Source organism: Macadamia integrifolia, chromosome 3, assembly GCF_013358625.1.
Source record: "Macadamia integrifolia cultivar HAES 741 chromosome 3, SCU_Mint_v3, whole genome shotgun sequence".
Taxonomy (NCBI): domain Eukaryota; kingdom Viridiplantae; phylum Streptophyta; class Magnoliopsida; order Proteales; family Proteaceae; genus Macadamia; species Macadamia integrifolia.
The window spans coordinates 11,372,882-11,387,883 of NC_056559.1; the positions used below are offsets into that span (position 1 = coordinate 11,372,882).

General features: G+C 40.1%; 1 protein-coding gene across 1 annotated transcript in view; it reads left to right on the forward strand.

The window, feature by feature from the left end:
• Positions 1-10,095, forward strand: part of LOC122073940 (S-adenosyl-L-methionine-dependent tRNA 4-demethylwyosine synthase) — a 33,698-nt gene extending 23,603 nt beyond the window's left edge. Inside the window, exons 3-8 of the mRNA XM_042638669.1 lie at positions 3,689-3,864; positions 5,951-6,141; positions 6,267-6,353; positions 9,110-9,267; positions 9,354-9,564; positions 9,651-10,095. Of these exons, the coding sequence (XP_042494603.1) occupies positions 3,689-3,864; positions 5,951-6,141; positions 6,267-6,353; positions 9,110-9,267; positions 9,354-9,564; positions 9,651-9,791 (964 nt within the window). The 3' untranslated portion in view covers positions 9,792-10,095. The remainder of the gene's footprint in view (positions 1-3,688; positions 3,865-5,950; positions 6,142-6,266; positions 6,354-9,109; positions 9,268-9,353; positions 9,565-9,650) is intronic.
• The last annotated feature ends 4,907 nt before the right edge of the window (positions 10,096-15,002 follow it).

Below are 15,002 nucleotides of genomic sequence, written 5' to 3' on the forward strand. Positions count from 1 at the left end.
TGTCGAGAATACTGCTGCAGATGCACTAAGCCGGGTGAACATATTCCTCATTCGCACCAATGCTAGGAGTCGGGCTAGTGTGCTACTCCAGGCAATGAGTGTAGAGGTTGTAGGGTTCGAGTGAGTCAAGGACCAATACCCCACCTGTCCTGATTTTAGTGAGCCGTTCAATTCCTTGAGTGAAGGCAACCCAGTCAACCGCTCGGACTACCTACTTAGGGAGGGCTTTCTTTTTAAAGGAAGCAAGTTGTGCATTCTCAGGACTTCACTTCGAGATTTCCTGATCTGGGAATTGCATGCTAGGGGAGTCGCTGGCCACTTCGGTCGCGATAAGACCATCACCCTCGTTGAGGACCGATTCTTTTGGCCAGGACTGAAGAGGGATGTTGCTAGAGTTGTGAGTCAGTGCAGGACATGCTAGACCGCCAAACAACAAAAGCAAAACACAGGTTTGTACACTCCCCTACCTGTTCCCCATTCCCCTTGGCAGGACCTTAGCATGGACTTCGTGCTTGGTCTACCAAGAACTTCGAGAGGCCATGATTCAGTTTATGTGGTTGTTGACCGCTTCTCGAAGATGGCCCATTTCATCCCATGCTCTAAGACCTCCGATGCATCCATAGTAGCCAAACTTTTCTTTAATGAGGTTGTCAAGTACCATGGGTTACCCCTCACCATAGTGTCCGATAAAGATGTTAAGTTCACTAGTCATTTTTGGAGGACCCTATGGCGGATGATGGGTACGAAGCTCCATTTCTCTTCTGCTTTCCACCCATAGACCAATGGCCAGACCGAGGTTGTCAATATGAGCTTAGGGAATTTATTGCGTTGCCTCATAGGAGAACACCTTACCAGTTGGGATCGAGTCCTTAGCCAGGCTGAGTTTGCATATAATAGTTCTAAGAACCGTACCATTGGTCTATCCCCCTTTGAGATCTGTTCAGGATACCAGCCTCAGGCACCCATAGACCTTATCCCAGTCGTGTATAGTTCTAGGACCTCCTAGTCAGCCGAATCTTTTGCTCAGCATATATATGATTTGCATGCAGGTATAAGGAGACAGATAGCACTGAGCGATGAGCAATACAAATCGAAGGCAGATGTGTATAGAAGGCTACAAGAGTTTCAAGGGGGCGATATGGTGATGGTAAGAATCAAGCGCAATGATTTGTTAGGGGAAAAGCGAGCAAGCTACATGCTCGTAGCACAGGTCCGTTCAAGGTATTCAAGAGGATAGGTGTCAATGCGTATGTTCTGGATCTGCCAGCTAGCATGGAGATCAGCAATATTTTCAATGTTGAAGACCTAGTCTCATACCATGGTACCTCTACCTTTACCCCTTTCTATCCTGATGACCTTGAAGATTTCCCTTTCAACATTGATGAGACTTCTGAGCCAAGCCAACCACTTCCCCCCCCCCATTACCACCTGTGCCTAAGGTCACGAGAAGAACTGGAGAAGTTGAGGAAATCCTTGATAAGAGGATTGTGTCCGCACACGCGGGAGGTTCTAGAGAGTTCTTGGTCAAGTGGTATGGACTTCCAGAAATTGACAACACCTGGATCACAATGTAAGAAGTCCAGCAACTCAACCCAGACCTACTTGAGTATTACATGAGCTTTAATTCACCGGAGGTGAATTCTTCCAAGCCGGGGAGAGTTGATGGGGACATCATGACGTACAGCCGAAGGAAGAAGGCCTAACCTTCTTTGTGGTTGGAGGATTAGAAAGAGGAAGAAAAAAAGAAAGGAGAGGAAGGCTCGGTCCAGCCTTCCCAGCGCTGGATCGAGTCCTCTCCTTCCTTTCTTTGTCAAGATTGTGTGGCCCCCACCAAATCTGATATGTAATTTTAATTCCTAGGATTTTGCCAAGATTGTGTGGCCCCCACCAAATCTGATTTGTTAGTAGTTTTATTTCCTAGGATTTTGTTTATTTAGGTCATTGAGTTAAGTAGGAAACTAAATAACATTCCTATTTGTTTTTTTTAGGAAGCTTCTTTATTTCTGAGATTATGTTCCTAGATTAGCATTTTTCATTTTAGTAATTATCCTATTATTTATGTAAGGCCATTGGCCACAATGAGAATTAATGAATGAAGAATATTGAAGGCAAAACATCCCCCAAACCCCCCCCCACGATTTCTCTCTCTCCCCTCTCCCTCTTCTCATCTCTCACTCTCGGCCTCCCTCTGTTTCACGCCTCCTCTCTCTCTCTTTCTCTCTCACCCTCTGTCTCTCGGTTACTGCTCTTGCTGTATCCACTATTGTGAGCTGTTGAAAGCTCCATCACTCACGCAAGATCCATTGGCAACAATAAGGATCACTACACAGCAAGCTGGATTTTCTTCATCAACCAAGGTTGGACTGCAACTCTTTATTTTGGGAGGACTTCGACTTCTTCTTTACTCCTCAGACCAGGACAGCAACAAGGTAACTAATTAAACTAAACCCCTCTCACCTCCATGTCCCTGTTACATGTTGCAACCCATTAACATTGAAACCAACCTATGCCCTTTTGCTTATGTCTATTTTTACCCATTGTTTTAAGACATTTCGTCACTGTTATTTTTCCGAAACCTTTGCTGATTTTTCTATTTTAGTTGGCTGCTAGAGGACATTGATTGTTTGCATATCCTATTTGGTGTTTGGATTGATTTGTGCTGAACCTAACATTCGTATGACGTTTGTTCCCTTCCCCATGTCCCCACTTGAAGCTTAAGTAAGAGTTTATGTGTTTTTCCGCTTAGATTAATATTGTTTTTTGCTACTTTGTTTATTAGTCTCATTCTATTTTGCATGCTCAATCTTGTTTGCTGAGTTTCTTTTGTCCTATCTACCCAAGTCCCTTGAGTTGACCCTACCTAGTTAGTTAATCTTGTAGGAGACCTAGTCACCTAGGAACCCCCTACATCATTTTGTTTTATGTGAAACTAATTCATGAAATAAGTGTAAAATGGTAAAAATATGCAGCCCAAAAAAAAAAAAAAAAAGGGGGGGGGGTCAAAAAACCCTTTTATGGGCCTCAAAACCGAGGTTTTGAATTTGGCCTAGAAAAATCCCAGGTCTTGGTCAAAATCTGGGATGTCTTGGTTTTGGCCAGGGTCAAAACCCAAACCTCGAACTTTGGGAACTGCTACATTTTGTTCATATCTGACTTCTTGAAGATTCTACATGTCTTTAGGAATTTAGAAGCATGGACTATCATAAATGGTATTAAATTTTTATGGTATTTATATTATATATTCATTTATCTGGTACACTTGTTATTTTTCTCATAATAGGCAGATTTCTAACTGTAAAAAAGCAAATGTGTTGAACACTAAAACTTTCATGTCATACCTGATTATTACCATTCCTTATTTAGTGGCAAGGTAAAAAAAATATACAGGCATTTCTGACTTTATTTATATATTTATTTACTTGTGAGTCATGAAAATTGTTTTCGAATACCAGAATGACATTGATTGTGACCAACCACGGAAAGAGTATAAAAAAGATGTTCTTTACGTCATTTTTATCAGCTTTGGTTTTCAGACTCTGGGTCCTCAATTTTATGAAATACTTATCATGAGAAATATAGTGGTTAATCTTATGTTTTGCATGTTGTTAGTCATGTATCTGTGTCTTTAGTCACCATATTCTAAATGTAGTGCTGATTCCATAAATTTGTCAACTGTACCAATAAACAGATGCATGGAGACTACACCCAGTTTGGCTTGTGCCAATAAGTGTGTTTTTTGTTGGAGACACCACACGAATCCTGTTGGAAAGAGCTGGAAGTGGAAGATGGATCCTCCTTTAGAGATTGTAAATGCTGCCATAGAACAACATACAAAAATGATAAAACAGATGAAGGGAGTTCCTGGTAGGTCTTTGATGTTAAATGCTGTGCATATGTGTCGTTCGCCTAGCATTTGTTGTTATGTGTATGTTTATGCTTTGAAAGCATTTTATTTAACTAAGTTCTCAGTGTGTGGAGCAAGATACGGAGCATGTTCATCAGTTACCATTACTGGATAGATTCAAGAGGTTTTTGGGCTGCATTTGGCAGTCAAAATGTAATCATAATATAGAAAATATTTTGTATCAAAGGTCAAAACAATAGGTATAATACAGTGTATTATGTTCTGGGTTAAGCATCAATTTGACAACCAACCCTAAGTTTTACTGTCAAATTTAATTCTAAAATGCATGAAGTGCGTGTGCTACTCTGATTACTTGCTCATAAATTAGTTCTTAAAATGCAAAATGCATTAAGCAAATATGTGTAGTGGGGGGGGGGGGCACATGGTAGAGAGAGACCGAGTGAAATAAAAAGGCGGTGCAGTGGGCATTGCCTGTTTTGTCAAAGTACAAGAGAAAAACGAGGGGCAGAGAAAGAGCAAGCAGGGAGAATGATGCAGATACTTGTCCCAGACCATTTAACCCATTGGGTTTCCTAGACCGCATGGAACTGATTCTAAACTGGGTCGTTGGTTCAATAAGATATTTGGGGAGATTATTTTATTTGGGAGAATAATGTAATCTTTTAATTTGGGTTGGCTATTAGATTACCTAGGAAATTATATTGAGTCCAATTTGCTTTCTAATTCTATTTATTTTCCATAGTAGGAGTCTATGTGGTTAGTTTCATACTAAATTGTGTGTGTGCCGGAGGCAGAATCCAATTACGAGTCTTCCCCCCCCCCCCCCTTTTTATATATGGATGTAGCCCACGGTTTGAAGATTTGAGTTTTGGATTTGAATGAATGAAACTGAGGATTTATTGCAAGGAAAGTGGTACGGATTTGCCCCCCCTCCTCTCTCTCTCTCTCTTGCTCGTTATCCCTGGTTTGTCTCCTCATCCCCTTCAGGTGAAAGTCTCTTACCATACATCCAGCCATTGCTTTCTATTGATCTCCCTCACTCTCTACAACTTTGGGTGGTTACTTCTTACCTGACCTTACCAGAAAAGTCCTAGTGCAAAAACCTGCTTGAATCGGGACTATCAAGTTGAAACATTGGTGCGGTTAGAAACTTACCGCTAGATCTGATTTTAGACATGATGTTTCGTTCACTGTTTGTTCTTTCTGCTTAATACTTGTCATTGCTTGGAGCAATGGCAAAGGGCTCTTTCTGCCTACGCAGTGGTGTGGGTTTGAGTTCTGGGAACCAGCCTCTCCGTAAATGGGGTAAGGCTGTGCTGTCTACCTATATACCCTCCCAGAACCCTGCTTAAGTGTGGGAAGCCTTTGTGCACTGGGTAACGGCCTTTTTTTTTTTTTTTTTTTTTTTTTATCAACTTCCTAACAAGGGAGCTGGTTTACTGCTGGCTGAAAACAACCGAGAGGCTGAAGAAGTGGGTCATCTTTGAATTAATATTCTAACCCTATTTCTGTTATTTGCTCTAAAGCTCCTCACTTTCAAACTTCTCTTTTAAGTTATCCCTAACCTAATCTTTCCTTCTTGATGCTACTATATACATGGTTTAAAGTATCTGTGATACCTTAGTTGACCGATACGATGACTGATACCTATACTTTAATCCTTGATCTTTAGCATACTTAGCATATCTCCGATACATATCTTAAATTTAGGCGACCGACGGCGATTGATACCGATACTTTAATCCTTGATTATATATATGTATATTCCCCTCCGAGTATTTTCTCTCTCCCACCCTTTCCCCCCCCCTCCAAAAAAAAAAAAAAAAACCAAAAAATAAAATGATGCATCCTGTTTTGTGGACATTTGTGTTAGTGCCCACCTTTTCTGGGTAGACCCATAAAATGTAGATCAGAAGAAGTCCATGTGACATATCTAGGATCCGGCGGCATTGAAGACTTCTAGGGAACTAATGTATGTTTTGGTAAATTTATGCAGTTCAATATCTAGTAGCTCTTCTATTATGTGTTGGACTAATTGCTGTTTAGTTTGTTGATTGATTTGATACAGATTTGTGCTCCCTGCAGGAGTAAAGCTGGAGCGTCTGTCAGAAGGTCTGTCTCCGAGGCATTGTGCCTTGTCACTTGTTGGTGAACCAATCATGTATCCAGAGATCAACTCTCTTGTGGATGAGCTGCACCGAAGGCGGATATCTACTTTTCTTGTTACAAATGCACAATTCCCTGAAAAGATTAAATTGCTGAAGCCTGTTACCCAGGTTTGCCGGTTTCTTTTTTTTTTTCATATTTGGGGAGCATATGCACTTAGTTTAGGCAAGTGAATGTAAAAATTCGTTGTTGCCTTAAGACCATGACTTCAACTTAATGTTTCCAATAAATGCAGCTATATGTGAGTGTAGATGCAGCAACGAAGGAGAGCTTGAAGGCAATTGATAGGCCACTCTTTGGGGACTTCTGGGAGCGATTCATTGTAAGTGTATTTTCCTTGCATACAGGGAAATAAGGTTGATACATAGGCCCCTTTTGGTTGTGTGAAATAAAGTAAAAATTTCATTGGTTAGTAAATGACATAATTCATGAAAGGGAAAATTTCTATCTTTTTTTTGGTAGAAAGGGAAAATTTCTATCACTCCCCCATACTTATCCCATATTTACTCAAATTCCCCCACTCAGTTTTTTTCTGATGCCCCCAAGAAAGTGTACTTCTCCTTCTCACTTATTGTTTTGAAATGGCCAATTCACCTGTGTTAACCAGTTCTCATCACCTCTTCTCCTTTTATTATAATAATAATAATAATAATATTATTATTATTATTATTATTATTATTATTATTATTATTATTATTATTATTATTATTATTCAATGTTTCCTTCTTCGAACACCAAGAGGCAAACCTGCCCTCCTTTGGGCTTTTCTCCCTTCCCAGCCCTTCAATCCTGTCCTCACCCACCATCACCCTTGCCCCTGCCCCTTCCGAGAGCAATCTTATATTCATACTTTCACAGAGAATTAATTGAAACAAAGCAATCCTGCAAAAGATTGCAAACAATTACTTTGGCAGAGGGGAGGAGAAGCTTCTCTGCGACATACACCCATGGAAGATGTCAGCGGCGGCAACTGCATCAGCTGTGACAACAACAACAACAGGTGCGATGGTTCTGCTGGGGCTCCAACAAACTCTGGCAAAGAGAAGGTCCTCTCCTCGAACTCTACTACCCAGTAGAGACTAGAGTGACTTGCGTAGTGCCAACGAAATGTGAGAAAGATCACTGCCTATGATTCCAAGGGTCCCCCTCTGGAATTCTTGGAACTCTGCTCCTCTTTCCTCCTGAAAAAGTTCAAAAATTTAATGAACGGCAAGCCACTTCGAACCTATGTCCCATTTCTCAAGTCTTTAGCAGTTTTTTCTCATTTAACCCACTTGGGTTTTCTTTCTCCATATCCATTTCATTTCCTCTGTTTCTTCTTTGACTTTGGACACATTAATGTCTACTTCCCGAGAGTCACGGTTTGTTTGATTCTCTCAAGTCTCAATATCTCTCTTCACCAAGCATTTAATGGCATTCATATCAGTTTCTCGATTCTTCCTACACGGGTAGAGCTGCGTTTCATGTCCTTGACAGAACCTCCTCTCTTCCCTCTCCTTCACATGTATGTGACCTTCTGTTGAAGATCCCAACAATCCCACCAATCAATCTCGTTTCTTCTGCTTCTCTGACAATCTCTCTTTTTACTTCATTCAAGCCACTTTGAATTTTTCTTCAGAAGCCCTTCTCTAGATATGACTTCCCTTCCTCGTTAACTCATGGATGACATATTATACATTTACTAGCTCGTTACATATACTTCACTCGCTCCCTCCCCCCTCTGTGTTCACATCACATACTCAGAAGAGTTCAGTTTTCGTCAAACCTTGGGCCAGCGCTGTCTTGCCTCACGCTTCCTACCCAGGAGTCGTTTCGGCACTGCGCGCTCTACCACTGTGCTCCTTTCTCTAATTCTACAAGGTTTACCCTCCCGGCTTGTGTTCTTCGTTGCCTTTGTGCCACCTCGAGAGTTTTCTCATGTATTTACTGAACAGTTTTTTTTTTTTTTTTAATCAATATGGAACTCAAGCTCTTCCTCCGCTCAGAAGCCACCAAAAAAGGCAGATGAACTGTGGGTCGATGACCAGCCCCACGCTTTCGTGCTTTTCCTTTGGAGGACCTTCATCTCCATCCAAATTCATTTGTACTAACAACCAATTTGATGGGCAACAGTCTGGACGGGAGGGAGGGAGGGAGGGAGGGTGAGGGCGGGATTGTCTCGTGTTTGCAGATGAAGATAAACAAACAATAAATAAAGAAAAGAGAAAATTATAAAAGAAACGAGAAGAGATGGTGAGATCTGGTTAACAGGTGATAGAGAGGGGTAATTTGGCCATTTAATATCATCAGGGGAGAAGGAGAGGTAAAAGTTCACTTTTTTGGGGGGAATCAGAAAAGAAACTTAGTATAGGGGAATTTGAGTAAATGTAGGGTAAGTATAGGGGAGTGATAGCAATTTTCCCTTCATAAAAAGCATAGAAGTGATAGAACGAGATTAGTGAATGAAAGTTAATGTAAATAGCCAAAAGTGGAACAAAATCAGCACAATTTACACTGGAAATTAGTTTCCTTTGTTTGTTTGTATTTAAAATTTTTAGGCACTATTGGAAATATTTTACCTAAAATGATAATTTCCCATTTTCTGCTGAATAAAACTGAAAAATTTCCAATTCCTACATTCTCTATGCTTTTTTCTTCATGTTTCTCATACCACGTCACACCAATTTTACTTTTAATCTGACACTCCATTGAAAATTTTCTTTTATATTTTACTTTGTGTTTACTTAATTTTACCAATGACACCTTTTATTTTCTCTATTTACATCTAACCAAACAGAGCCTTAATTCCACTGTGTGTAGTCTTCCCAAGAATTCTATAAAAGGGACTGGAGACTTTCAAAGTCTATGGAATGGGATGCTTCTGCTGTAATGTTTACATTTCATGTCTGACATCGTGAAGCACTTGAAGGCCACCAGACCATGGTGCCATGCAGTGGTTTGCCTTGTTGATCCAAATTGTTCATGGTGCTGGAGCACCTTAAATCTCCCTAAAAGATTGTTGTTAGTATGCTATCAACCTAGATTCTCCAATGGGTGACTACAATATACTCATCTGTGGTAATTCCAAAATGTTGCTAGGATTCGCTGAAATCTCTTCAAGAGAAAGAACAGAGAACAGTCTACCGTTTGACTCTGGTTAAAGGCTGGAATATAGAAGATATAGATGCTTACTCAGAATTATTCGACGTTGGGAAACCAGATTTCATTGAAATTAAAGGAGTTACCTACTGTGGCTCGTAAGTTGTTTTTATTGTTTTTATCCTTAACTTCACCTGTTCTCCTTTGCTGGTATGTATTGGGTACCTTACAAACTACGTGACAGGTCTGCCACTTCTAAGCTGACAATGGAGAATGTTCCTTGGCATACTGATGTTAAAGCCTTTTCCGAGGCATTAGCCCTGAAAAGTAATGGGGAATATGAGGTTGCTTGTGAGCATGTACACTCTTGCTGTGTCCTCTTAGCAAAGGTTGAAAAGTTTAAGATCGACGGGCAATGGTTCACTTGGATAGATTATGAAAAATTCCATGACCTGGTTTGTAGCTAACCTCATTAATGTTCTTTTAATGCTTGATCTCCAGACAACAGCTTAATGAATGTTATCACCATTTGAAAATATAGGTGGCTTCTGGAAAGCCATTTAACAGCAAGGACTACATTGCTGCCACTCCATCCTGGGCTGTCTATGGTGCAGAGGAAGGAGGTTTTGATCCGGATCAATCTCGTTATAAGAAGGAGCGACACCATAAAACGAACAGGTGACAGGTGACAATTTGGATGTAGTTTGATCCAACACTTGGCAGCTGTTGTGTTCCTTCATTATTCCAGGATTTGTATAGTTGTATCGAACAATACGGCGAAGGTTCAGAAACTCCTACTTGACCTTGTTGAGGGCTCAAATCCTAGTTGATGGGAAAATTGATTTTGTAATCTATATTTTAGTTTTTAATTATTTCTCACCTTATAATTTTAGTGCAGATATGCTGATTAGGTTGTTTTGGATCATAGGTGTACTTGTTTGAATATTCAAGATAAGTTACTATTGTTTCCCTGTTGCAAGGAAAAATTGCCTTCTCATATTTTCTATTTTCGCTTCTTTTGTCTGCTTTCTTTGGTCACAAAGCCCTTCAATTAATTAAGTCATTCACTATTTAAGAATCCCAGAATTTTTCAAATTTTATTTACAATTTCAAATGACTACCTCAGGTTCACTACTTTGAGCTGCTCATAAAATCATTCACTTCTAACTTGCCGTATGGTCTATTTTTTGAGTTTTTTGCCTACCCACTCATTCCACCTTCAAACCAACAGACGGGTTCGCACCCCAGGTCCTAAGCTGTTGGATGCATGCTGGGCGTTCCAGGCTTCCAGCGGCTGGAGAGGATCTGGTTCCAATATTTCCATCATGTGTATCCTTCTACTCATTTCCAATGCAACATTTGTGTTGAGTTGTTTTGGTTGCGTTATCATAATATATCAAAGTCATAAAATATGATATTTTCCGTCAGATTATGAAATTTTCTATAAATTCAGATTATAAGTCTTGAAAAGGTATTTTCATCGATAGCAAAAGGGTAATAAACTTGATAGCCTCCATGGCATGAAATGGTAGGAAGTGGTTAACAAGGTTTAAAAACTTGGAATTGGGTATGAGATTGGTCCCCATTGATTGAGATCAAATCAGTCAATTCTGAGTCCAATCAGCCGGTTCTGATCTAGTTTGTTCTTGTAAAAGAAATTTGATTTTTTTTTTTAGTAGAAAATTTGAGAATTTGATATAAAAAAAAACATGAGTTTTTCTGTTCAGCTTTATGGTTGATTTTTTTTTTCTTTTCCTCCCGGTTTGAGCTTAATGGTTGAGTTGGGCTACAAAATTTATCATTCAATCAAGCCAAAGGATTAATAAGTACTCAGCGGCATGAAAACCCACATTGTCTCTCCCACGAGGAGAGCATTCAAATTCTAGGGTTTTGGTTTCAATTTTGCAAAGCCAATTAAAATTTAATAAATAGTTTTAGAATAGTTTTGAATTGGTTAGAGAGTCATATAAGATAATAATTACAAAATTATATTTCTGTAATTTTGATTTCATTTAACTACTTTGCTCTTTATTTCTCTTGCAATCATACGAAGCTTACTTGAGCAATCAAAGGATTGGTATGCCTAGGTGCAAGGTAATCTGCCGTGTAACAATTTTGGTCACTGTTCAGGCCATTGTCATTCTCTTGAAATTTGAGCAGGTTGCACCACGAGATCTGGGCAGTCTTTTTTTTTTTGCTAACGACGGGTATCCAGGCCTTTGGTTTGACTAGTCCCATGGGCCCATACTAACCCCACACCCGCATAGACCAAGTCATACTGGGGTTGAACGAGAACTATTCAACTTTCACTGAAAACAGTGAAGAGTACTAAACACCCCCTGTGTGAGTGGCCCAAGGTGTCAACTTAGCAGTCTAACTTAAATAACGGTTTAACATAATAAATAGGGTAGAAGATCACTACTAGTATGAGTGACTTCTACACAAGCATGCGGGCCAATGAGAATGTGAACAAGTGCATCAACTATGTTAGGATTTTTTCATTTCAAAGGAATGGGGGTATCATTTCATGTGGTCCTGTTTCTGGACACAAGCTGCACACAACTTGGTAAGGATCTTTTTCCCTTATAGGGAAGCTTTTTCTTAATAAAAATTAGGAAAAAGAAGCCTAGAAGGCAACGTCTACACTTAGACACATGAAGGGAACGAAAAACAGAAATTTCCGTAGTGTTGATACCTTAGTGTGTACTACCATTGGTCCCTATGCTGGTGCAGGGGCCATGCTGCCCTTTAGGAGTGTGGATTATGTTCTCGTATGAGAACCATTCTGTTACGATCAGATCCACACACATGGAGTCCACCATAGGGCTTTTCTTTGTGTGGATTCATGTGTGCAGATCAGGAACATATGAGAACCTAATCCACTCTCGCCTTTTAGGGAACCCTCTCATTAAAATATGGAACAGTTTTCCATCTGAGAGTGGCCCTTGTGCCACAGACACAGGGGCGTGCAATGATCACTGTGCCCCTCCTAAGGACACATACCCTTGTGTGGGCACAGGGGCCGGTTTTAGATAGAAAACACCTGCCCCTAAAAAATATAGCAACTATAAAATAGAGGGAAGAAGAACACTACTTGGCTGTGTAATGTACAATAGCGATTCACTATGTCTATATCGCTTTCCACAATAGTGGGCAGATATGTTATTTCAAGTGCCAGTCTTGCACTTGCCAGGGTGGATTTTTGATGTTTCATATAGGGGTGGGGGCATAATTTTGCAGCTGACTGTGTCTAGGTGCAAGGTCCAAGCAACCAGAGACCATTCCTTTCCCCAAAAATAACACAAAAGGAGATTATTTTTATGCATTAATCGCCCACTAATTCATACCATTTGTTTCCAATGAAATAAAGAGATCATTAAAACACAAAAAATTTGACACACTTTTAAAGCTCTCGAATATCCAAATGACAATTTATTAGAATGATTATGTAATATTCATTCAATATCAGTGAGAAGTACGATATAAAATAGTGGGTTAAACTTGGAATATAGATGGTTTTAGACTTGAGACTCGAGACTTGAGACTTGAGAGATGAGAGAGAGAGAGAGAGAGAGAGAGCTTGGAGGAAGATGGGTTGCAGGGCTAGTGGAGTGGGTGAATGCTAACACTGATCACTTTTTAATTACTTGAGGCTTGGGCCATCAGTATTCAGGAGAAAGATAAAGAAAAGATTTTTCTTCCATTTCCACTTCCATTACTACTTACTAACTACGGTACAGACCTCCCAGCTATATATTATGTTCTTGAAATTATTGGAATTTGAAGGTAACCAAAACAAAAAGGAAACAATGAAAAGAAGAAGTAGGAGGTTGACCACTCCCCTTTCTCTTCTACAGTTTCAACTTCCAATTGTATTTCTCTTCTGATTATTCAAACCTCCTCTCATCATCAGTAGAGGATAGAAATACAGTTACAGCAAATTAAAGAAGAACAAACATAAATCTTTCTTTTTTAATTACCTTATGAGATTGAAAGGAAAAGAAGAAGGGAAAATAAATAAGCATCAGCTACTCTTCCTAGGCTGGCTTTTTCTCCTCCCTGATCTTCTGCTGCTCATTAGGGACTCATCCTTTGTCTTGCTTTCCTCAGATGGTCCAGTAGTAGACCCTCCTTTCTTTCTCTTCAAATCTCCCTCCTCCTCCTCCTCCACTGCTTCTCCTTTTTGTTCTTCTGGCTCTGCTGCTAGATTTTTCTCCTCCTCCTCCCCCTCCATCACTGATTGGGTGGTGGTCTGAATGATCATCTTTCGAGGTCTTCCACGTTTTCTACGAGGCTGGGGTGGTTGCTGCTGCTCTGATCTCTCTTCTTCCTTAATAACAGAAGATGCAGCAGTTGCGAATACTTCCCTTATTTCCTTGGTTTTTTTCTTCTTTCCCATCAATAATAGATCAATATATAAAACTGTTATCAACGAATTCCTTTTGCTGTTGCAGAGTAGATCCTAGAAGCTTTGAACTTTGAAGGAGTGGGACTGAGTGGGAAAGAGGTTTGGGGTTTGGGTTTCTGTGAGTGGGATTGAGAGAGAAAACTAGAGAGAGAGAGAAAGAGAGCATGAAGGAAGTTGCTGAAAGTGGGGTTTGGTTGGTTTTGTACGCAAGTATAGTGTACAAAGAAATTAAGACTACTACTCCACCACTGTGGCACTGAGCAGTAGGGCAGTGACCACTCTCTCTTACTCTCCCACACCACCAATACGAAGCGAGGGGCTGACACTTCTTCTGTGTCTATACCTGGATCACCTGCACGTTCGTTCACACTGCATACACGGTTACCATGACATATTTTCTTTGTCTCTATAAATGTTCTTACACGCATAAAATGGCAGGTAAGACAGATATCTTCATCTTGCTGCAGTGAACACAGGTGTGCAGGTGATCTGGTTCAGCCATCAATCCACATCAAGAGATTTTTATTCATGGGTTTTGAGGAATTAGGACATGGGGCAATTCTTTTGTCATCAAATTGGTGAAATGACCGAGAAGTTGGACTGAGTTTCTCTACACCCATGCTAAACAGGGCGATGATCCTCTGCCGTGGGTGCGGCCGTGCGGTGAGCATTGAAAGGCCGAGATGATATCGGCACAAGCCCTAATGCCATGTCAGCCATCGGATCCATAGGGTTGCATCTATTAGGCTACGGAGGGAGAGGTAGGGCTTTTGAACCTTCGATCTTGCGGTGAAAGAAAATTGTGTCTTTTTTTTTTATGGGCAAGAGATTGCTACCTAATCACATGGCTCTTGGGCTAGTGCACAGGCCAATGAGAGTGCGTGCACGTGCACATGCATGTGTATCGACCCAGGAATGGTCATTTCACCACCTTTATGTTTAGGCGTAGAAAAGCATAATTGGGTAGCGATCTTTTTCCTCTACTATGAAAAATTATTGGGAAAAGGTCGAGTATGCCATTAGTATACCTAGATCTCTGTCTATCTCGCTCTTCCCCCTTTGAAAATTCCCCTAAAGCCCCTCTCATCTCAGTCCTCCTATTGGTTGCGACGCTACCAGAAAAGCCGGTGGCATTCCTAACCTCCTCTCATAAAAAAATTAGTTTCACTGTTATTATATCCCAAATTTAGAGTAAATTAAAATAATATTATATATATTTTTGGTTGTTCATGTTTTTTTTTTTTTTTTTCCTTTTATTTTTGTTAATATGCATTTGTCTATGTATTCGAAACTCAAAATATTAAATTGGTAGATTCTGGCTTTCATTGCTAATTCGCAAGAGGGGTTTGACACTAGCTTGCTCTTTTGGTTACTGGTTTTCACTTAGAAAATATGACTTCCCTTATTCAGTGTTGCATGGCACTAGAGGAGATGCAGGTGCTGTATGTGTATAAAAAAAATCCAAAATTTAAAATTTTAGAAATC